The 25,417-nt window shown below is 47.1% G+C and overlaps 1 protein-coding gene across 5 annotated transcripts in view; it reads left to right on the forward strand.

The window, feature by feature from the left end:
- The window catches only part of MED15 (mediator complex subunit 15), a 106,028-nt gene that overhangs the window by 42,012 nt on the left and 38,599 nt on the right, over positions 1 to 25,417 (forward strand). For 4 of the 5 annotated variants that reach the window (XM_069757278.1, XM_069757263.1, XM_069757287.1 and 1 more), the window contains 3 exons: positions 13,151 to 13,431; positions 19,045 to 19,377; positions 19,456 to 19,596. In XM_069757278.1, the coding sequence (XP_069613379.1) occupies positions 13,151 to 13,431; positions 19,045 to 19,377; positions 19,456 to 19,596 (755 nt within the window). The remainder of the gene's footprint in view (positions 1 to 13,150; positions 13,432 to 19,044; positions 19,378 to 19,455; positions 19,597 to 25,417) is intronic. The other variant, XM_069757272.1, reaches the window with a different exon arrangement.

The following is a 25,417-nucleotide window of genomic DNA, read 5'->3' on the forward strand; positions in this document are numbered from 1 at the left end:
CATCAGCACAAACAGTATGGGCCCCATATACAGCAGCACAAACAGTATGGCCCCATATAGTACTGCACAAACAGTATGGGACCCATATACAGCAGCACAAACAGTATGGCCCCCATATACAGCAGCACAAACAGTATGGCCCCCATATACAGCAGCACAAACAGTATGGGCCCCATATACAGCAGCACAAACAGTATGGCCCCATATACAGCAGCACAAACAGTATGGGCCCCATATACAGCAGCCCAAACAGTATGGGCCCCATATACATCAGCACAAACAGTATGGTCCCCATATACAGCAGCACAAACAGTATGGCCCCCATATACAGCAGCACAAACAGTATGGGCCCCATATACAGCAGTACAAATGTTATGGCCCCATATACAGCAGCACAAACAGTTTGGCCCCCATATAGTGCTGCACAAATGTTATGGCCCCCATATAGTGCTGCACTGTCGGCTGCGCCCGGGGGCCCCCTGGATACGCCACTGCTGAGACCACCGCTGATACTCACCCGAAGGATGGAGACCATCAGCCAGCAACTTTCTTCACCGCAGCATCCCGCGCGGCCGTGGAGTGACGTACGAAGGTGACGTACGCACGTGACGTACAGGGCCGATGCGGAGCGCAGCCTCTTGTGACCGGTGGCATAATGCTGCCTCCGGAAACAAGAATGATTGACACAGCCAGGAGCCAATGGCTCCTGATGCTGTGTCAATCACATCCTGACCCTGGAGGACTCCCGTATGGAGGAACTGTATGCGCTGCAATGCGCAGCGTGTGGATGACCTCGGGGCCTTCACTCCAGCCGCCAGCCCTCATAAGCATCTGGCGGCTGGCCGAGCGGTGCCGGCGGCGGCTGTCAGAACTGACAGCTAGCTGGCGGGCCGTTAAAAATCATCAGGCGGGCCGGATGCGGCCCGCGGGCCGCATCTTGCCCAGGTCTGCCTTAGGGAGCTTGAACTCATTCATTGTTTCTATAAGCTACAATGGGTGGGGAGGTTAAAATCCTAAGTTGGAATGTTAGGGGCCTTGCAAATGCTACTAAAAGAACAGCTATTTTCCAATATGTACTGAAACAGAGGCCTTCAGTGATATGTCTGCAGGAAACTCACCTAGTGAAGGAAAAGGTTGCTATTCTACAGAAGAGATGGGTGAGAAAGGCGTATCACTCAACGTTCTCAAATTATGCCAGAGGTGTGTCAATTTTGATACACGTTAGTGTTCCGTTTGAAGAGATTGAGGTAACCACCAATAGACGGCCAATTTGTGTTTTTAGTATGCAAGATATTTAACAGGTTAATTTGTATTGTGTCAATTTATATTCCACCACCATATTCCAAGAAAAAGATACAGGAGATTCTGGAAATTATGGGTAGGTGGGATGGGGTGCCCCTCCTTATAGTGGGGGATGTGAACAATATATCTAATGATCACTGGGACAAGGGTAGACATGCGGAGTTGAGAAGTGAAGGGAACTCTACTCCTTTTGGAAATTATCTAAGAGAAATAGGATGAATAGATTTGTGGCGGGTGCGTAATCCTAGGACATATGCCTACTCATGTTATTCAGCAACATACGGATCTTTATCTCGCATTGATGTGGCTTTGGGAAATGGGGGGGGTGAATAATCTAATACATGAGGTGGAGTATAGGCCTAGAGTAATATCGGACCATATCCCAGTACTGGTCTCGGTACAAATGACTGGGAAGAGTGGTCTGACGGGGTTGGGATGGAAATTTCACCCCTCCTGGCTACAGTATTTGGATATGGAACAGGTGGGAACTGAACTCTGGGAGTTTTTCAGGATTAATGAAGGGAGTGCGGGGAATCTTGTAGTGTGGGACACCATGAAGGCATACCTGAGAGGAATTTTATTCCGGGACATCTCGAGACATAAAACTAAGTCTAAAATTCAAGACAATGCAGTGATGGAGGAACTGAGGGTGGCGGAAGAGACACTGGCCTCTCAGAATTCAAGAGAAGCGCAACTTCGTATGAAGGCGGCTCAGGTAGCGGTCGATGAACTCCATATGCGTAGGGCAGATAGGTTGAGAGCCTTTCAAAAGGAAACATTTTATTCTGAGGGAGAGAAGGTGGGACATTTGCTCTCGGTGGTGGTTTCTGCGCAGCGGGATTCTTCACATGTATACTCCATAAAAACAGAGGAAGGTAAAACGGTTACTCAAGGGGAGGAAATTTTAGACGTTTTTCGGAGATTTTATAGTAAATTATATTCTTCTAGGGTGGATAAAAGTCCTGAGGAAATGAATAGATATCTGAAAGAGGTTGACTTACCCAGACTAGTTAGAGAGGAAAGGGAGTGGATGGATAGACCGCTTGGGGAGGAAGAATTGAAGGCGGCTTTGGCGGATATGGCGGGGGGCAAGGCTCCGGGGACGGACGGTATCCCAGTATGCAGAGTTAATGTCCAAATTGGAGCGAGTGTTCTCTGAGTCGTTGGAGAGGGGAGTGCTGCCTCCATCAATGAGAGAGGCCATTGTGGTGGTTATTCCTAAAGCTGATAAAGATCCTCAACAGCCGGAGTCGTATAGACCAATTTCACTTCTAACGGCTGACATAAAGATTTTGGCGAAGGCCCTGGCGAACAGGCTGCCCAAGTGATCGATAAATTGATTCACACAGACCAGTCTGGCTTTATGCCCAATAAATCCACGGCAATTAACTTGAGAAGGCTATTTTTAAATATGCAAATTCCTGCAGACAATGCCGGAAAAAGAGTTGTGGTGTCTTTAGATGCCCACAAGGCCTTTGATTGTGTGGAGTGGAGTTACTTGTGGTCGGTACTGGATCGCCTGGGGTTTGGTCCAAAATTCATCTCCTGGGTTAAGTTGCTGTACTCGTTCCCAACGGCAAAAATTAGAGTTAATAATAATTTGTCAGAGAGTTTCCCGCTGTTTAGGGGTACCAGACAGGGGTGTCCGCTGTCCCCGTTGCTCTTCGCTCTGGCCGTGGAGCCGTTAGCGGCTAAAATAAGAGGTGCTCAGGAGGTTAGAGGTTTCATCTATGGTAGGAGGGAAGACAAAATTGCATTATATGCTGACGATATTTTGTTGTTCCTGGAGGATTCTGAAAGGTCCCTGTGCAATGCGGTTGCTTTGATTGAGGAGTTTGGTCGGTTTTCGGGTCTCACAATAAACTGGGATAAGTCTTGTATGTTGTTGATTGAGGGGGACAGTATTGGCAGTGGAGAGAGGGCGATAACCACAAAATTAAAGATTGTTCAAAAATTCAAATATTTGGGTATTCAGATTGCTCTTCCTCTAACTACCTTTGAGGAACTGAATTTAAGTCCATTAATGCAGAAAATTCGTACCAAGATTGCGGCATGGAACAAATTACATTTATCGGTGGTTGGTAGGGTGAACCTCTTAAGGCCCCTTCACATTAAGCGACGCTGCAGCGATACCGACAACGATCCGGATCGCTGCAGCGTCGCTGTTTGGTCGCTGGAGAGCTGTCACACAGACCGCTCTCCAGCGACCAACGATGCAGGTAACCAGGGTAAACATCGGGTAACTAAGCGCAGGGCCGCGCTTAGTAACCCGATGTTTACCCTGGTTACCATCCTAAAAGTAAAAAAAACAAACAGTACATACTTACCTAACGCTGTCTGTCCTCCAGCGCTGTGCTCTGCACTCCTCCTGTACTGTCTGTGTGAGCACAGCGGCCGGAAAGCAGAGCGGTGACGTCACCGCTCTGCTTTCCGGATGACCGACGCTCACAGCCAGTGCAGGAGGAGTGCAGAGCACAGCGCTGGAGGACAGACAGCGTTAGGTAAGTATGTACTGTTTGTTTTTTTTACTTTTAGGATGGTAACCAGGGTAAACATCGGGTTACTAAGCGCGGCCCTGCGCTTAGTTACCCGATGTTTACCCTGGTTACCAGTGAAGACATCGCTGAATCTGTGTCACACACGCCGATCCAGCGATGTCAGCGGGAGAGCCAGCGACCAAAGAAAGGTCTGGCCCTCTAGCCCCGACCAACGACATCACAGCAGGATTCTGATCGCTGCTGTGTCAAACTAAACGATATCGCTAGCGAGGACGCTGCAACGTCACGGATTGCTAGCGATATCGTTTAGTGTGAAGGTACCTTAAAACAGAGGTCCCCAACTCCAGTCCTCAAGGCCCACCAACAGGTCATGTTTTCAGGATTTCCTTTGCATTGCACAGGTGATGCAATTATTACCTGGGCAAGACTAAGGAAATCCTGAAAACATGACATGTTGGTGGGCCTTGATGACTGGATTTGGGGACCCCTGCCTTAAAAGATGATTGTAATGCCACAGTTGTTGTACGTGCTACATAACTCTCCCATTTGGATTACACAATGCAGATTCCGTAAGATTAGGTCTTTGTTTGGGGAATTAATATGGGGAGGAAAGAGTCCTAGGTTTAAACAGGAGATGCTTCAGAGGGCCAAAACAGAGGGAGGTCTTGCACTTCCTAATCCATGGCTATACTTCTTAGCAGCACAGTGTCAACATCTCAGAGGATGGGGGGAGGAGGCAGGGAGTGTGCAAATACCTAATAGCTTGAGGTTCTTACTACAGGCAGACGTTTTGAGTGACAGTTTGGAGGGAGGACAATTCAAACAAATGGGTTCACAGGGGTGCACTATCAAATTAATTCACAGAGTATGGGAAAAAGTCAAACTCATTAGGGAAGTAAGTGGGTTCACCAGATTCTCGCCTATTTGGGACAACATTTATCTACCGGAATTTAGGCAGAGGGAGGGTTTTCACTTTTGGTCTGCAGCAGGTATTAAACGGCTGGGGCAGCTGATAAGTCAGGGCAGACTTAAAACATTTGAGGAGTTGCAGGAAGAATTTCAGTTGCCACGATCTGAATTGTTCCAGTATAATCGTGTATCTCATGCTTATCAGGCACAGAATAAAAGGGGAGCCATAGTGGTACAGATTGATCTCATGCTCGACTATATCCTTAAGAATAGCTGCACGAAGGGGGCGATTTCAGAAATATATGGGTTTCTACTTTTTTCTTTCCTGGAAAAATATCCCATCCGAGCCAAAGGGAAATGGGAAGCTGAATTGGGAATAATTGACAATGATAGATGGGAGTCGGTCCTAGAATATGTGCCCAAGATATCAATGCGTGAACCAGGCAGGCTATCACAGTTATTCGTAATCCATAGGGCCTATAGAACCCCTGACAGGTTGTTCAAGGCTGGGCTTAGGCAGAACTCGGAATGCCCTCGGTGCTCACAATCCCAGGCGGGGATATTGCATATGTTGTGGCAGTGCCCTAGACTGTCCTCCTTCTGGATAGTTGTTTTAAATCGTATTGAACTGGTGTATGGATGTTCTGTCCCTAGGGTTCCACTGACTTGCATATTGGGATATGTGGAGGAAATTGTTACGGACAAAATGTTTAAAATCGCTATTGCACGATTGTTATTCATTGCTAGGAAATTGATCGCCAAATTTTGGATTAGAGAGGAACCTCCAACAAGAAGAGACTTTCTTAAGCAAGCGGAGCATATACTTACTTTGGAGAAAAGTATCTACACCAAAAGGAATAAGCTGGACATCTTCCACAAGCTGTGGCAACCGTGGATGGACTTGAATTAGGATGATAAATGAGAATATAGGGAACCTAGTATTCAATGGAAATATAACGGATGTTTATTCAAATGTTTGTATGATGATGGGAAGTGGGGTGGCTCTGGCTGAGGTCTCTGGGGTTGGGCGGGGTGGGGGGGCTCTGGGTCGGGGGGAAAAAGTTATCTGTAAATGTTAAATGAAACATTGCCATGAGAATTATTCTGATTGTTTATTCTTTGCGGATAATAAAAATCTATCTGATAAAAAAAAAAGAATCGGGCCACCATCTAGTGTGTGTATATGTATATATATAGATAGATAGATAGATAGATAGATAGATAGATAGATGGATGGATGGATAGATAGATAGATAGATAGATATAGCTATTGAACCCGTTCTACGCCCGGGTGGCTAGCATCTATATTGGTATATGGTCCCCATCCTAACATGTGCTGCTCCCATCCTGCACCCCCATTCTGACATGTGCTGCTCCATCCTGCGTCCCCATCCTGTCATGTGCTGCACCCATTCTGCTCCCCCATCCTGCCATGTGTTGCACCCATCTTGCGCCCCCATTCTGTCATGTGCTGCTTCCATCCTGTGCCCCCATTGTGACATGTGCTGCTCCCATCCTGCGCCCGTTTTGTCATGTGCTGTTCCCATCCTGCGCCCCCGTTCTTTCATGTGCTGCTCCCATCCTGCGCCACCATTGTATTATATGCCCCCCATAAGATGCTCCATTATATATGCCCCGTATGCTGCTGCCATATATAAAAAAGAAAAAAATACCATACTCCCCTATCGTCGCTGGGCGCCGAGTGCTGGGGGCCTGAGCAGGCGGGGACACCGGCGCGCTGTGGGGGTCAGGTGCCGGAGTCACCGCTAGCTCAGGCCCCCAGCACTTGCTATACTCACCTGTCTGTCCCGTTCCAGCGCTGCGCGCCGCCATCTTCCGGCTCCTCTGGCTGTGACTGTTCAGTCAGAGGGCAGCGCCGGCGCACATTAAGCGCGTCATCGCGCCCTCTGAACTGGGAACGTCACAACAGAGTACCCGGGAGACGGAGCCGCACGCAGCGCTGGAACGGGGGACAGGTGAATATAATACTTAACCTCCTGGCGGTCCCTGACTCTCCGGTGGAGATCGCGGTGTGCGTTCAGTGTTTACGCATACCGCGATCTCCTGGGAGCGTCACTCTGTGAGGCCCAGACTGCGCCGGCGCTTGCGCAGTCTATAAAGGCTTCGGACAGAGTGACACTCCCAGCGTTATATTATAGATATCTATCTCTTGCAAGAATAGGTAATCATGCACTGGATAATTTAGGATAGAAATAAAACCATCTTAAATAAATCAATAGGACCTGTTACTGTATTTCCGAATTTGTGAAGTTAGAAAACAGGTTTTCTCCATCGCCACATTGGGGGACACAGGACCGTGGGTGTATGCTGCTGTCACTAGGAGGCTGACGCTAAGTAAATACAAAAAAGGTTAGCTCCTCCTCTGCAGTATACACCGCCCACTGGCTCCGGATAATACCAGTTCTTGCTTAGTGTCCGTAGGAGGCACACTGCGTCTGTTTCTTTCCAGACGTTCTTATTTTTATTTTTTCTCACTTTGCGCAAGAGGATGAAGGAGGCGACGGACCCTTTCTAAAGGGTCCGATCTCCCCCGAAACACCAACAGGCGAGCACGGTGAGTTTACTCCTCGTACCCTTTCCTGCGACGTGGGTTGCTCGGCCGTGGACATGCCCTGTGAAATCCTAGGGGAGCGAACCCTTAGGATACACAGAGGCCATCTTCCCAGAGTACTGTCCGGCCGCCCTCCCTCTGCTCCACCACTAAAAGAATAGCGGTGCTGCAAAGAGCTTCCCAGTCCCCTCTCCAGCCCCTCATCAACAGGGCGCTGGATCGAGGTGGACTGCATCGCCCCTCATACCTCGCCTGAAGAGGATCTCAAGCGGTGAGTCTTCTGGGGTAAGGGGGGCTCCTGAGTACACCGCAGGCTGCATCTTGCGGCCGAGCACCGCTAATTTAGTCCCGGCTTCAGATTCTGCTAGGCCGCGGTCCGCCCACAGCGCGTGTCACATGCGAGGCCCCGCCCACCGCTTCAGCGCTTCATGCACACTGCGAGAAGCGCCCTCCAAGCTCTCGGCGGCCATCTTGCCACAACAGGGGGGCCTCAACGCCACTTCTCACCGGTCTCGGTGCGCCATCTGGACACAGGACCTGGGTACGTGCGCTGCGCGCTGACAGCTCCCATCCTTCTGCAGGCTCTGCTTTACTCAGTGCTCCGTTCTACTAGCTGCACAGTGCTCCGTTTTCACTAGCTGCACAGTGCTCCGCTTTTACTAGCTGCACAGCCTGCACGGAGATTAACAGCCAACATGTCTCTGCCTAAACACAAAAAGTCTGCAAAAACGCTTATTGTTCTTTACTACTTGCACCTCCTGTAATGCTGGTGACCCTAAAAGCGCTCAGGAGCCCCCTGCCGCAAACGAGCCCGCAGTGACCAGTCCCCCTGAGTGGGCTTTGTCACTTTCGCAGTCTATGGCTTCTTTGACTAAGGCTGAGTCCCTCCAGGATCCAACCAGGAGCAGGACCACTAATCCGCCTATTCAGGAGGATTCCCCTACGGCTGCGGAATCTTCAGCCTGCAGGGGCCGCTCTCATTCTAAGCACAAGCGGCCATCTAGGAAGCGCGTCCGTAGCTCGTCCCCCAGGCCCTCTGGTGCCTCGGCGTCTGTTAGCTCCATTTCCCGTTCTCGCTCCCCAGGCACCTCTTCCGACCAGGACTCTGATCCTGAGTCCGATGGGCCTCTAGATCTGGAGTCGCCAGGTTATCAGAGCACTATAGATAGTCTCATTGAGGCTGTCAACCAGTCCCTTCAGGTCAACGAGGAACCGGTGACTTCCAGTACGGATAATTCAGTGTCCTTCAAAAGGACTAAACATACTCGCAGGGTGTTTTCCAATCACCCGGAGTTCCAGGCCATAGTCCAGGGACATAGGGAGCGTCCAGACAAACGTTTTCAGGGTCAGAGATCTCTTGAGTCCAAATATCCCTTTTCTCCTGATCTCCGAAAACAATGGACAGAATCCCCTCCTGTGGATCCTCCTGTCTCTCACGTTTGTCCTCTAAAACTATCCTTTTCGTGACGGACGGATCTTCTATCAAAGATCCCATGGACCGCCTGGTTGACAGCCTCGCCCGTTCAGTCTTTGAGGCTTCAGGCTCGGCACTCTTCCCCTCCTTTGCTTTTACCTGGGTAGCCAAAGCCGAGGCTTTTTGGGCAGACTCTCTGCATAAGACCTTACAGAACAGCGACCTTTCTCCTGACATAGCGGAGCTTGCAAATCAGATCTCCTTGGCTGGCGATTGCTTAGTAAACGCTTCCCTGGATGCAGCTAACTGCTCTGCACTTACGGCTGCTAATTCTGTGGCGATTAGGAGAGCGTTCTACCTAAGGAACTGGCGAGCGGACTCCGTATCTAAAAAGTTGCTCACGTCTCTGCCATATCTCGGTGGCCTTCTTTTTGGTGAAAAACTGGACAAACTGATTACTGACGCTACGGGAGGTAAAAGTACTTCCCTTCCCCAGCAGAGATTCAGACAAACGTTCTGACGGCAGCCACAGGACCGGTTTCGGCCCTTTCGTGGAACCTACTCATGGCATTCCTCGGCCAGTTCCCTTGGTTCGGGGCGCCGTGCCGCCAGAGACAAAAGCCCTCAGGCTTCATACAGGCCCAACCATTCCTGGAGGGGCCGCTCCACACAATCTAGGTCCAGGGGATCCAGACCCCTATCATCTTCCAAATGACTCGCAATCCCATCCGGACGACTCCAGCAAAGTTGGAGGACGCCTTCTCTCGTTCCGTCATGCCTCGATGGAACACGGCGAATTCTTAGCATCCGTCGACATCCGGGATGCATACGTCCACATCCCAATCTTCCCGCCTCATCAAAGGTTTCTCCGCTTCGCCGTCAGAGAGGAACACTTTCAGTTCACGGCCTTGCCTTTCGGCCTCGCCACCGCCCCCAGAGTTTTCACAAAGGTCATGGCGGCTGTCATGGCCATTCTGCATTCTCAGGGCTTAGTCGTTCTCCCCTATCTAGACGACTTACTGGTCAAAGGCCCATCCTTCCGAGCCTGCGAGGAGTGTGTCCGCATTTCCTTGGATACTCTTTCTCGGCTGGGCTGGTTGATCAATTTAAAGAAGTCATCCCTTCTTCCAGCTCAACGGATTTCCTTCCTGGGCATGACCCTGGACACATCCCTAGGGTTGGTGCTTCTTCCTCGGGACAAGGTCCTGGCTCTTCAATAGAAGGTCTGGAAGCTTCTTCGTCCGTCCCCCTGCTCCATCCGTTTCTGCATGAGAATTCTTGGAAAAATGGTGGCCGCAATGGAAGCGATTCCTTTTGCGCAACTACACCTCCATCCCCTCCAGCACGCTCTTCTGGACGCATTGGACGGGAGTCCGTTTTCCCTCGAACAACTGTGTCCCCTCTCCCCTCGGGTCAGGCAGACACTCCAATGGTGGATGCTCCAATCCTCTCTTCTCCAATGGAGGTCCTTCCTCCCGGTCCATTGGCTGGTAGTCACCACTGACGCCAGCCTACTAGGCTGGGAAGCAGTTTTTCGCCATCACACTGCGCAGGGAACCTGGACTCGTCACGAGTCTAGTCTTCCAATCAACATCTTGGAGATACGGGCGATAAGGCTGTCCCTAAAGCTGTTCCATCATCTCCTTGTAGGTCGCCCCATCCGTATCCAGTCGGACAGTGCCACGGCTGTGGCTTATATAAATCAGGGGGGCACCCGCAGCAGAGCTGCAATGCGCGAGGAAGAGCACATCCTTCACTGGGCCGAACACAACCACTCGGTCATATCGGCCGTTCATATTCTCGGAGTGTAAAATTGGGCCGCGGACTTCCTCAGCCGGCAAGGCCTTTCCTCAAGAGAGTGGTCTCTCCATCAGGACGTAATCCAAAAAATGTCTTGGGGTACTCTGGACGTAGACCTGATGGCTTCCTGGTTCAACGCCAAGGTACCTCAGTTTGTGGCCCGGTCCCAGGATCCCAGAGCAATCGGAGCAGACGTGCTAGTCCTTCCCTGGAGTCAGTTTCATCTTCCTTACCTCTTTCCCCCCCTGCCCCTGCTCCCCAGAGTCATCAGGAAGATCAGGGCAGAGGGTGTCCCGGTAATTCTCATCGCCCCGGATTGGCCTCGCCGGGCGTGGTATGTAGAGCTGGTCCAGCTCATCGCAGACCTTCCTTGGCGCCTACCAGATCGCCCAGATCTACTTTCTCAGGGCCCGATCTACCACCAGAACTCAGGGGCCCTGTTGACAGCTTGGCCGTTGAATCCTGGGTTCGGACTCAAGCGGGTTTTTCCCGCGAGGTAGTTTCCACCTTGATCAGTGTCCGAAAGCCGGTGTCATCGCGCATCTAACATTGGACCTGGAAGATCTTCTTTGATTGGTTCAGAAGCACAGGTCGCCCTCTGATGGTCTTCAACATCCTTACCATCCTGGATTTCCTCCAATCCGGTCTGGACTTGGGGCTTTCGCCGAGTTCCCTTTAAAAGGCATGTCTCGGCCTTGTCAGTCCTTTTTCAATGCAAAATCGCTTCCAAACCTCAGGTCAGAACGTTCTTTCAGGGAGTCAATCATGTGGTGCCTCCCTACAAAGCGCCACTAGAGGCTTGGGACCTTAATCTGGTCCTAGGTGTCCTACAGGAATCTCCCTTCGAGCCGTTGCAGGACATCTCTCTGGATCTCCTTTCATGGAAAGTGGCTTTTCTCGTCGCTATTACCTCGATCAGACGAGTCTCGGAGTTGACAGCTCTTTCCTGTAGGACGCCGTTCCTTACGTTCCACTGGGACAAGGTAGTTCTCCGACCGTGCCCTACTTTCCTCCCGAAGTGGTGTTTTCCTTCCACCTCAATGAGGACATCAAACTTCCGTCTCTTTGCCCTGCTCCAACGCACCACGTGGAGAAGGCTCTTCACTCCTTGGATCTTGTCAGAGCCCTCAGGAAGTACGTGTCCAGGACGGCATCTTTTCGACACATGAATGCTCTGTTTGTGCTCCCGGCGGGACACCGGAAGGGACTGGCCGCCTCTAAGCTGACAATCTCCAGATGGATTCGGTCGACTATTCAGGAGGCTTACCACGTCAGAGGCAAGCCTATCCCTGCGGGCCTCAGGGCACACTCCACTCGGTCGGTGGGTGCTTCCTGGGCCATTCGGAATCAAGCGTCTGCAGAGCAGGTTTGCAAAGCTGCGACCTTGTCTAGCCTGCACACCTTTTCAAAGCATTACAATGTCCATACTCTGGCATCTTCAGATGCAAGCCTGGGTAGGCGTATTGTGCAGGCAGCGATAGCGCACCTGTAGTCAGCAGGTGCCATAAGCTTACACTGTTGGGTGGTTGTTCCCCACCCAGGGACTGCTTTTGGACGTCCCACGGTCCTGTGTCCCCCAATGTGGCGATGGAGAAATAGGGATTTTTGTGTACTCGCCGTAAAATCCTTTTCTCCGAGCCACTCATTGGGGGACATAACACCCACCCTTGTTTGGCTTGTTGCCTATAATAAGTGTTCTAGTCTCTGACATGTTGTTTCTATGGTTGAGTTTTTTTGTTAATCTCCTACTGCTTTGCTACGAACTGGTATTGTCCGGAGCCAGTGGGCGGTGTATACTGCAGAGGAGGTAACCCTTTTTTGTATTTACTTAGTGTCAGCCTCCTAGTGACAGCAGCATACACCCACGGTCCTGTCCCCCAATGAGTGGCTCGAAGAAAAAGATTTTACGGTGCTACACAAAAATCCCTATTTTCCCCTTATATGCTATCTATAGCGTATAGAAGTCATAAGAGCAGCTAATTTCTCCCAAACTGGAGCCAAGAGTAAAAAGAAACTAAAACATCAAGCATACAGAGACGACATATACTGGACTATAGATTTAGGCACAGTTTATTGAAAGTTTACATATGCTTTAAGAAGTACTTACCTTAATCCTGCTTTCCTGTTTACTCCAGAAGTTCTGAAATGAATACAGGCATTCCTTCCACATGTTTATTTTTTCCTCTTATCTGTAGAGGAGGAGCTTCACTACTTATCATGAACATAAACTGCAGCACAGATTCCTCTCAGCTAAGAGTCTAGACCTTAGATCAGGAATAGGATAGACATTTATAGGACATTTCATAACTTTCCAAATTCTGTTGAAAAAAAAATAAAAAATTCCTCACAAACTGCATTGAACTACGGTATCCAATTTATTATATATTTCAGGAGTCGGTCAATTTTATTCTGACTCCACCAAAATGGGCTCCGACTCCACAGCCCTGCCAGAACCCACCATTACTCCTACTCTATGCCAGCATCCTGGACTTTTCTTATTAGTGGGTCTCCACCACTTAACTGATGTGCCAGGTGGTTAATGTAGTAAACTACCTCAGCAGAAATGTAGCTATTGCTTTGTATGTGAACGTTCCCTTACTTGTACATGGTAGACAGTACATGCAAATTTATTTATTCATGTTCTTGTACTTCTAGCTCAGCTTCAGCTCCAGCAAATGGCGCAGCAGCAACAACAACAATTTCAGCAGCAGCAAGTTGCTGCCCTCCAACAGCAGCAACAACATCAACAGCAGCAGCAATTTCAAGTTGCCCAGCAGAGTGTCATGCAACCGCAACAGCAACAGCAGTTTCAGATGGCTGTGGCTGCAGCCCAACAGCAACAGCAAGCACAACAGCAACAGGCGCAACAGCTTCAGGCAGCAGCGCAGCAACAGCAACATATGTTAAAGCTACAGATACAGCAAAACCAGCAGCAGGTAAGTAAAAAAAAAAAAGTGTACTTCTATACATAGCCAGAAAAAATGGTTTACGATATGTTTAATAGCTCATGTAAAGTCTGATTTATTCACACGCCCATGTTTTTATGCTCGTAAGCAATCTAACTCTGGAGAAGCCAGGCGTGGCATATTTTGTCTGCTTTTTTTTGGTAAGTGGATAGAAATTTTTAACTGTTCTACCTCCACAGCTAAGGTACCCTTAATAGTGTATTCAAAATTATATATTGCATAAAAATGCTTCAGAGACATTGTACCTTTTTTTTTTTTTTTCTTTAATGGTTATTTTACCCTTCGCCACGACAGCACCCACTATGAGAGGGACCCGCCCATAGGAACCGGAAACCTACAGAGACAAAAAGGGCGGTCCCCCTCTCCTCCTCAGTTGGTTTCCTGTTCCTATCGGAAAGCCTGGAATACCTACATGGAGGGAGGTGGTCGGAGCACCTCCATGTTACCTGACCCATGCACCCGCCTGTTTGGTATCCGAGGGAACAGCAGGGGCTGCGGTGTCAGTGGCAGCGTCGGGGGAGGCACTGCACGCATCCTCCCCCTCGTCTGGGCACCATCCGGCAGGTTCCGGGCGACAGTCCGGCCTATGGAGGAGGCAAGTGTGGAGGATCATCCGCTCTCCAGCGGCGCTGCTGGGTGAGTGTTTCGCTAGGAGCGGCGGCGGCAGCATCGCGCGGGTAAGTCCGCGCTGATTCACTGAACCGGAAGTGATTGGGTACACTTCCGGTTCGCGACAGGATGACCGCGCTTTTCAAATACAGGCCGGGACACAGAGCTAATCGCTCACTATGCTGTCCCCGGCACATAACGAGCTTCCACTAGCGGTGGATGACAGCGCTGAGAAAAGCAGCACTAAGTCTGCAAAAAAGAGTGATCGCTCCATGGCAGGAACTGATACTCACAGGAGTAAGACAAGAAGTAGAGATTCAGATCTACTCATTCCCCACACAGTCTCCACCTCCAAGACCGGTATGATGTTAGCTTCACTGGGTGAGTGTCCTCTACCTATAAGCTGATCCCTTCCTTCTCTGCCTCTCCCCTTAGGCTAAAAAGATCTGTAAAACTAAGCACAAGCAATGTGCCCTATGTTTGCAACCCCTGCCCGACACGTACCCAAAGAGGTTATGTCAGAACTGTATAAAACAGACTTTGCAAGACGAGGAGGCTGTTACAACCACAAATATTAGGGCTATAATAAGGCAGGAAATCCAGTCTCTCGGATCAAAATCCCTAGAGAAACGTGGAAATAAGCGCCTCTCTCCTGCCTCTAGTACGGAGTCTGAAGAGGGCCTCATCCGGTCTTCTAATACTTCAGGATCATCTCGATGAAGGTGGAGTATGTTTTCCTGTAGAATGTATAGACAACCTCGTAAGATCCATCAGGAACACTATGGGGTGTCCAGATACAAGAGCTGTAAAATCTGCACAGGATATCATGTTTTCAGGTCTGGGTCATAAGAAAAGGCGAGTTTTTCCAGTTGTTTCTGCCGTCAAAGACCTTGTAAAAAAGAGTGGGACAAACAAGGAAAAGGGTTTCTCCCATCCTCTTCTAAGAGGCGTTACCCCTTCAGTGACGAGGAGCTAGCAGTATGGTCCAAGGTTCCGAAAGTAGATGCAGCAGTGGCATCCACCTCGAAACAATCATCTCTTCCTGTGGAGGATGCAGGGATCCTACTAGATCCTTTGGATCGCAAGACTGAAGCACTCCTGAAAGGATCCTGGGAGACAAACACAGGAGCCTTTAAGCCTGCCATATCTAGCACGTGCACTGCAAGGTCATTGCTGGTATGGGTAGACCAGCTGGAGCAGCAGATAAAAGGAAAAGTCGCAAGGGACAAAATCTTACAAGCAGTCCCTTTAATTAAAAGTGCTGCAGCATTTTTGGCTGACGCTTCAGCGGATTCCCTAAGATTGGCGGCAAGGTCTGAAGGGATGGAAGGGCGATGCACAATCTAAGTCCAGATTATGTACAATCCCATGCCAGGGTGAGTTCCTGTTTGGGAAGGTTCTTGACGAACTCCTTAATAAAGCAGGAGAAAGAAGGAAGGGATTCCCTAAACAGTTTCTTCCTCCTTATAGGAGAGCGTTTAGGAGACGGCCGTTCAACAGAAGGAGGCCGTATGAACCGCAGAGAGACCGTTGGGATTCGAAGGAAGCAAAACCGAAAGGTGCCTTATTCAGTAACCCCGAGACCTCTAGACGTGGTAGATACCATCAGTAGTATCCCAGTAGGGGGAAGACTGAAAATTTTTCTAACAGTGGGAGCAGATATCTTCGAACCAATGGATCCTTAACATAATCAAAAGGGGACTAAAATTAGAGTTCTTCAAATTACCATCAGATACTTTTGTAGTTACATCATTAAAAGCGCCGGAACAACGTAAAGCGCTTCAAATAGAAATTCTGAGCCTTTTGGCTAAGAATGTTCTCATAGAGGTACCAAAAAATCAGGAGAGGAAAGGATTCTATTCTTCTTTGTTTCTGATTCAGAAACCAGATGGTACTTTCCGTACTATAATAAATCTAAAGAGATTAAACTCCTATCTCCGTGATCACACCTTTTAAAATGGAATCGATAAGATCAACTATTAAACTTTTGTTCCCTAGGTGCTTTATGGCGGGTCTAGATTTCAAAGATGCATACTACCATCTTCCCATCTGTGCAGAACACCAACAGTATCTCAGAGTAGCGGTACAGATACAGGGCCGGATCCGTCACTTCCAGTTCACAGCCATGCCGTTCGGCCTCTCCATGGCTCCTCGGGTTTTCACAAAGGTTATGCTCGAGGTGATGGCTTATCTGCGTCATCAAGATACGTTAATTGTCCTTTATCTAGATGACTTCCTGATAATTGGTAACTCAGCTTCACAATGTAAAGAACGTCTGACTAATGCCATTTCATCATTACAGGATTTGGGTTGGATGGTGAACTTCAAAAATTCCAGACTACATCCAGAAACTCTTCAGTCCTTCCTAGGACTAATCTTGTACTCTGTAAGTCAAAGATGTCTCTTACCAGAGGACAAAAAATCAGTTATAATTTCAAAGGTGACTATGGCGAGGTCTAACCCTCGGATGTCCCTCAGAGACGCTATGTCTCTCTTGGGTTCACTGTCTCTCTTGGGTTCACTGTCCTCTTGTATTCCGGTGGTTCAATGGGCCCAATACCATACTAGAACCTTACAACATCAAATTCTGCAGGTTCAGTCGTATTGCCATGATAGTTTAAATACAAAAATGATCCTGTCTGGAGACGTACTTGGTTCTCTCCTTTGGTTAGATAGAGCACATTTGTCCAGGGGAGTCTCATGGTCAATAAAACACTCAAAATTAGTCACTACTGACGCAGGTCCAGAAGGTTGGGGGACTCATCTGAATCAAGATATAGCTCAAGGCCGCTGGAATTCTAATGAAATTCAGCAGTTCTCCAATTGGAAAGAATTAAGAGCAGTTTATTATGCGTTGAAGTTGTTTCTTCCCCAGCTCCGAGGATCTCATATCAGAGTCCTATCGGACAACACGACGGTTGTCGCTTATTTAAATCATCAAGGAGGAACGCGATCAGGAAGTCTGTGTTCAGCGGCAAACATCTTCAACTTGGCAGAAAACAATTTCTTATCACTAACAGCTCTCCACATCAGAGGAGTAGAAAATTTAAAAGCCGACTTCCTAAGTCGTCACACACTCCGTCAAGGAGAGTGGACTCTCAATCCTCGGATATTCAAGAACATAGTGGACATATGGGGCCTGCCACAAATAGATTTATTTGCAACCAGGAACAACAGACAGGTACCGATGTTTGCCTCCTTAAATCCAACAGACCATCCAGACATGATAGACTCACTCCAACATTTGTGGGAATACGATCTGGCTTATGCGTTCCCTCCAATGATGCTGATTCCTTTGGTCATCAAAAAAATAAGGGAAGAGAAAGCAAGGGTGATATTGATAGCACCGTTTTGGCCAAAGAGGCCCTGGTTCTCATGTCTTCGAGCGATGTCAGTTTGCGATCCCTGGATTCTGCTAATGACCCCAGACCTACTATCTCGGGGTCCATTTTATCATCAGCAAGTCAAAAATCTTCGCCTGACGGCGTGGAACTTGAAAGGCAGATACTAACACTAAGGGGATTTTCTCAAGAACTTATTAACACACTGCTGCTAAGCAGAAAGAGGTCTACAACCCTAATATATAGCAGAGTATGGAAAAAAATCCTTACCTTCTATACAAAGCCCTTCTCTAGTAAGGTTCCTATTAAAGCTATCCTAGAGTTCCTACAAACGGGACATGAGCTCGGTCTATCAGTTAATACCTTAAGAGTTCAGGTATCTGCTTTAGGAGCCCTCTACAGTGCTAACATAGCGGGTGATAGATGGATAGCCAGATTTATTAGAGCATGTGAACGATCTACTCCGGTTCATGTCCCACGTCTACCACCTTGGGACTTGAATCTAGTTCTAGATGCCTTAACTGGACCTCCTTTTGAGCCTTTAGATTCCATCCCACTAAAAATGTCACATACAAGGTAGCTTTATTGATGGCCTTAACATCGGCCAGATGAGTAGGAGACATCCAAGCCCTCTCCATAGACCCTCCATTCCTAATGACATATCAGGACAGGGTGGTTCTCAAACCAGATCCATCATATCTCCCTAAAGTAGCGACAAAATATCATAGATCTCAGGAAATTTTCTTACCTTCCTTTTATGATGATCCACTAAATCCAGAGGAAGAGAAGCTGCATATGTTGGACGTAAAAAGAGCAGTCCTAAGCTACATAGAGAGAACCCAGTCCTGCAGACAGAGTAGGGCTCTGTTTGTATCTTTTCAGGGTCACGGAAAAGGCCACGGTGTCACGAAAGCTACCTTGTCCCGTTGGATCAGAGAGGCTATCCATCTTGCATACTCGTCAAAAGTCAAAGATCCTCCAGAGGGATTGAAAGCACATTCAGCTCGGGCTGTGTCATCCTCGTGGGCGGAGAATAAAGACATCTCCATCGAGCTCATATGTAAGGCCGCAACCTGGTCGTCGCCTTCAACTTTCTATAGACATTATAGACTTGATCTGTCTTCTGCATCTGACTTGGCATTCGGGAGAGCCGTCCTTAGTACGGTAATCCCACCCAGGTGAAGGTTCTCTGAAAATCCCTTAGTGGGTGCTGTCGTGGCGAAGGGTAAAAAGCCAGATTACTTACCGGTAATGCCCTTTTAATGAGCCACGACAGCACCCTGTCACCTCCCACTAATAATATATATATATATATATATATATATATATATATATATATATATATATATATATATATATATATATATATATATATAATATATATTATCCACGGGTGAATATATCCACGGGTGAATATAGATTAAATGATTTATGCAATAGGGAGCGTATATGCTAATTGGACAATGGCGGTTCCTCTTGTACTCTGAAAAACAACTGAGGAGGAGAGGGGGACCGCCCTTTTTGTCTCTGTAGGTTTCCTGTTCCTATGGGCGGGTCCCTCTCTCATAGTGGGTGCTGTCGTGGCTCATTAAAAGGGCATTACCGGTAAGTAATCCGGATTTTTTCCTTGTAGCAGTTACAGCAACAGCAAATGACTCAACAAATGGCAGCGCATATCCACCGAATACAGCAGCAGCAGCAACAACAGCAGCAGCAGCAGGTCATGCAACAGCCATTACAGCAACAGCAAATGCAACAGCAGCAGCCACAGCAGGTGATGCAACTTCAGTTGCAACAGCAGCAGCAAGTGGCACAAAGTCAGCAGCAACTTCTTTCCACTCAGCCCCCGACCCAGTCCCTGATACAGCCTGGTCAGGCTTTGCCAGGACCAATACCGTCACAGGTTATGTCTGTAACAATAACGCCGCAGCACCAACAGCAGCAACAACAGCTGAAGATAATCCAGGTATTTATCTTCATAAAGCTGTTCTGGATTCCACTTTTATAAGCAGTTTGCTTGCAATATAGTTTGTTTTTTTGTTAGCAAATTAGAGCACATGTCCAGGCACAGCAGCAGGCCCAGCAGCAGACTCAACAGGTACAGCAAGCAGCTCAACAGCAGGTGCAACAGCAGGCAGCTCAGCAGCAAGCAGCTCAGGCTCACATGGCAGCTGCAGGAAACCAGGTAAGTTTCCGCAGCAGGTATACTGTGTTATATCTGCATGTTTGGTTTCCTAACTATCAAAGCCATTTAAAGTAGCATTGCAGGTTTAAATTCTTTAATTCCCATCTTAATGAGCATCAATTTACCAGTAGATCTTATTAAATCCTCATACACTGTGTGCCTCAGATCACTTTTAACTTGCACTGCTCCTTTAGGCCTGGCTTCTGTGTGGTGGGTGCAATAACAATGCCTGCTGGCTTTAAAAAAAAAAAAAAAAAAAAAAAAAAAAAAGTTATGGTGGTTTATTGCTGCAATAACACAGATCTGCCATAACAAAATTCTGTTACACCTCAAATGTGAAATATAGTATATGTATTGCAGATGTAGTAACATTATCTATCTATATTATACATCAACAGGATAATCCAATAATAGGCGATGGCTTGTACTTGTCAACCATGTCTTGTGTATTGGATAAATGTGTGATCGGAGCCTGGGTGCATACAGAGCATTTTGGAAGAGTTGTCATTTAGGGTTGGGGTCAGACTTACGAGTGTAATGCGGGAAACTCGCGCATCAACACCTGGCACTGCCGCCGGCACTCTGGACCAGAGTGTGCGGCTGTATGTATTTCTATGCAGCTGAACGCCCTGGTCCAGAGTGCCGTTGGCAGTGTCAGGTATTGATGCGAGAGACTCGTGCGAGTTTCTCACATTACACTTGCAAGTGTGACCCCGGCCTAATACTTTGTTTGGTTTTCTGCTGCTTGATCGATTGATTATTTATTTTTCCTCCTTTTATTGTGGCTGAGTTGACCAGCTTTATACTTGAGCGTTAGGAAATTTTGCTTATTTATTTCTTGTTTTCTCTATTCAGTATGTATTTGGGGAGAAAGAATCTTTGAACCACTCATTCTGTGTACATATATGTAAATATGCTTATAAATCTATGACTGAACCCAAACATTTGATCATTGACTAGACTTGCACAAGATTTTTTTTTTTATTTTTTTATATTATACAGTATGTTTGTGTATAAGAGCCACTTCTCCTTCGCCTCATTGGGGGACACAGACCATGGGTTATATGCTGCTTGCCACTAGGAGGCTGACACTAAGGCTACGTTCACATTAGCGTTGCGCGCCGGTGCGTCGGCGACGCGACGCACCAAAAAACGCGCGCAAACGCACGCAAAAACGCTGCGTTTTGCGACGCGTGCATCGTTTTTTGACGAAAATCGGACGCACAAAAAATGCAACTTGCATTTTCTTGCGTCCGACGCTAGCGTCGAAAACGACGCACGTGTCGGAAAACGCAACAAAAAAAACGCACGCGTCCCCCATGTTAAACATAGGGGCGCGTCGCCGCTGCGTCGCCGACGCAACAGCGACGCACATTAGCGGAACGCTAATGTGAACGTAGCCTTAGTGATACAAAGAAAGTTGGCTCCTCCTCTGCAGTATACACCGTCCTGCTGGATCTCAGCTAACCAATTCTTGCTTAGTGTCTGTAGGAGGGACACGTACGGGTCTGCTATTTAGACCAAAAACTCTATTTTCTTTTTACATTTTTACAATTTTTACATTTTTGACTTTATTTTTTACAATGGACGAAGGGGCGACGGATCTTTTCAAGGCTCCGATCTCCCCGAACTATCAACAAGGGAGCACTGAGTGTCAGCAAATCCAACAGAAAATAGATACTCCAGCTCCGATAAAAACTTGAAATCTTTAATAATCCAAATGGTTAAAATAGATAATCCTTACATGTGGTGGACCAAACAGGTGTTTGTAATAAATAAGGCTACGCGTTTCGACCTAAATCGGTCTTACTCATGCCTGTGTTACATTGCAAATGAAAGTTACACATATAGTGTTCCTAGACAGAAGGTTCCGCCCTCTCCACATCACATGATCTCTAGTGAAGGGTCCTACAAGGTCCTACAAACACATATGTGATATACAATTTAAAACAATAACACTAAACAATTAGCAATAGTAGTATAATAATTTGTTTCTTTTGTTTAACCCTGATGGAAATCGAGTGTTGAGATTAAAAATCCAGAACACCTCTCTTGTGAGTAGACGTCTTTTTATGTCTCCTCCTCGATTAGGCGGATAGATTTTTTTCTATGCCATGCACTTTAAAGGATGAAGTATCACCATTATGCATTGTACGAAAATGTTTTGCAGCCATTGATATATTTCTATTAGTCATATTACACATATTGACATCTTTCAGGTGCTCTGTAATGCGAGTTTTTAATTTGCGCGAAGTGCAGCCCACATAGGATTTTTGACATGTAGTGCACTCTATTTCATAGACTACATTTTTTGTATGACAATTTATAAAGCTACTAGCTGAAGAGCCCGGCGTTGCCTGGGCATAGTAAATATCAGTGGTTAGTTATAGCACGTCACTTCTCTTATTTTCCCATCACGCCTCTCATTTTCCCAATCACATCTTTAATTTTCCCCCTCACATCTCTCATTTTCTCCCTCACACCTCTCATTTTCTCCCTCACTCCTCTCATTCCCCCCTAACACGTCATTTCGACCTCACATCTGTCATTTTCCGATCACTACACTATTTTCCCTCACTCCTCTCATTTTGCACTCACACCTTTTCATTTTCACCTCACACCTCTCATTTTCACCTCAGTATATACATGTTTGTCATCTCCCTTTATATATAGTATACACCTGTATGTCATCTCCTGTATATAGTATATACCTGTATGTCATCTCCCCTGTATATAGTATATACCTGCTGTGTCATCTCCCCTGTATATAGTATATACCTGTATGTCATCTCCTCCTATATATAGTATATACCTGTATGTCATCTCCTTCTGTATATAGTATATACCTGTATGTCATCTCCTGTATATAGTATATACCTGTATGTCATCTCCCCTGCATATAGTATATATCTGTGTCATCTCCTCCTGTATATAGTATATACCTGTATGTCATCTTCTATATATATAGCATATACCTGTATGTCATCTCCTCCTGTATATAGTATATACCTGTAGGTAATCTGCTCCTGTATATAGTATATACCTGTGTGTCATCTCCCCTGTATATAGTATATACCTGTGTGATCTCCTGTATTAGACCTCGTTAACACGTTATTTGCTCAGTATTTTTACCTCAGTATTTGTAAGATAAATTGGCAGCCTGATAAATCCCCAGCCAACAGGAAGCCCTCCCCCTGGCAGTATATATTAGCTCACACATACAGATAATAGACAGGTCATGTGACTGACAGCTGCCGTATTTCCTATATGGTACATTTGTTGCTCTTGTAGTTTGTCTGCTTATTAATCAGATTTTTATTTTTGAAGGCTAATACCAGACTTGTGTGTGTTTTAGGGCGAGTTTCGTTTGTCAAGTTGTGTGTGGCGACATGCATGTAGCGACTTTTGTGAGATGAGTTTTGTGTGGCAACATGCGTGTAGCAACTTTTTGTGTGTCGAGTTGCATGTGACAGGTTAGTGTAGCAAGTTGTGTGCAGCAAGTTTTGCGCATGGCGAGTTTTGCGCGTGGTGAGTTTTATATCTGGTGCCTTTTGAGTATGTGCAAGTTTTGTGTGAGGCAACTTTTGCATGTGTTGCAAATTTTGTGCATGTGGCAATTTTTCCGCGTGTGCAAGTTTTGCGTGTGGTGAGTTTTGCACTTGTGGCGAGTTTAGCGTGAGCCTAGTTTTTGCATGTGGCGAGTTTTGCGCGTGGCGAGTTTTGAGCGGCGACTTTTGTGTTTTGACTTTTATGTGGCGAGGTTGGTGTATGTGTGGTGAAATGTGTGCTGAGGGTGGTCTATGTGTTCAAGCACGTGGTAGTGTGTGGCGCATTTTGTGTGTGTGTTCATATCCCCGTGTGTGGTGAGTATCCCATGTCGGGGCCCCACCTTAGCAACTGATCGGTATATACTCTTTTGCGCCATCGCTCTCATTCTTTAAGTCCCCCTTGTTCACATCTGGCAGCTGTCAATTTGCCTCCAACACTTTTCCTTTCACTTTTCCCCATTATGTAGATAGGGGAAAAATAGTTTGGTGAATTGGAAAGCGCAGGGTTAAAATTTCACCTCACAACGTAGCCTATGACGCTCTCAGGGTCCAGACGTGTGACTGTGCAAAATTTTGTGGCTGTAGCTGCGACGGTGCAGATGCCAATCCCGGACACACACACACACACACACACACACACACACACACACACACACACACACACACACACACACACACACACACACACACACACACACAGCTTTATATAGTAGATTTATATTATAGCTTTTAGATTTATCAGAGTTCCAGAATTTATTTCCCAGCTGCGCATGAATACAAGTGCTGCACGCTGCGGTACCGCATTTAAAGAAACCCTTGCAGTCTAACCAAGTAGTGGACTTAGATTTAGTTTTAGATTGAAGTGAATTAGGGGCAATTATATCACCAATGGTTTGTGCCCTTCTAGCAACTATATTTACACCATCCTTTAATAAATGTGATGGCCCTTCATCTTCATATAGAATAGGTAATCTGTTATTGATGATATTTCTGATTAAATTAAACTGTGGGGAAAATTGTAAACATAAATGTAAATTATTTGCATATTTCCTGTTTTTATTTTTATTGTCATTAGTACCTTTTTTGATTTTAGAAGGGACTAGAAGGTCCTCCCTTTGTTTTTTCTTTCTTTTTTGACGTCTACTCACAAGAGGCGTTCTGGATTTTTAATCTCAACACTCGATTTCCATCAGGGTTAAACAAAAGAAACAAATTATTATACTACTATTGCTAATTGTTTAGTGTTATTGTTTTAAATTGTATGTCACATATGTGTTTGTAGGACCTTGTAGGACCTTTCACTAGAGATCATGTGATGTGGAGAGGGCGGAACCTTCTGTCTAGGAACACTATGTGTAACTTTCATTTGCAATGTAACACAGGCATGAGTAAGACCGATTTAGGTCGAAACGCGTAGCCTTATTTATTACAAACACCTGTTTGGTCCACCACATGTAAGGATTATCTATTTTAACCATTTGGATTATTAAAGATTTCAAGTTTTTATCGGAGCTGGAGTATCTATTTTCTGTTGGATTTGCTGCTGCTGGACGTTTGGATCAAGACGGACTCTCGTGCTCCATTACTGCTGGTCTGGTTGGTGAGCTGGCTAAGGCTTTCTAAGCCGTTTTTCGTATATATGTGCTAGCACTGAGTGTCGCCTCTCCGTATCCTCTCCTGCAACCATGGGATGCCACGCCTAAACTGATTCTTAGAGGCGACAGGTCCCTTCAAGGGCACCGATCTCCCCACACCTTCAACAGACAAGCACATGGAGTGTCACCTCTACATATCCTCTTCCGCAGCCAGGCCTATTACTGGACATTCTGCCCTGTCCTATCCTAGGTGATTAACAGAGGCCCACCTCGTGGTGTCCGAGCAGCCCCCACTGCACCACCACTGTTAAAGCGGATGGTACAAAAAGGCGGACTGTCCCTCTCCACCTCCCTTCTAAAAGGATGGTGGATTGAGGGTTTTGCCCCTTACCTCTGCACAGGTGGACCTGCAGCAAGCTGCCTTACCTGCCACCCAGCAGCATCTCTGGTAAGTGCCTTGGCGGCGCTGGTTAAGTGATTCTGGTTGCTCCCGTGGTTTGCGGAGTTGGCACGCCTCGTAGCCAACATAACCTGGAGACTGCCGGTTCGGCTAATCTACCTCCAGGACTCGGGGGCCCTGTGTTTTAACTGTGTGGCCGTTGAATCCTGGGTCTTATCCCAGGCAGGGTTTTCTCAACAGGTCATTTCCACCATGGTAAGTGTCCGTAAACCCTCATT

The sequence above is a fragment of the Ranitomeya imitator genome, chromosome 1, assembly GCF_032444005.1.
Source record: "Ranitomeya imitator isolate aRanImi1 chromosome 1, aRanImi1.pri, whole genome shotgun sequence".
In the NCBI taxonomy this organism is placed as follows: Eukaryota; Metazoa; Chordata; class Amphibia; order Anura; family Dendrobatidae; genus Ranitomeya; species Ranitomeya imitator.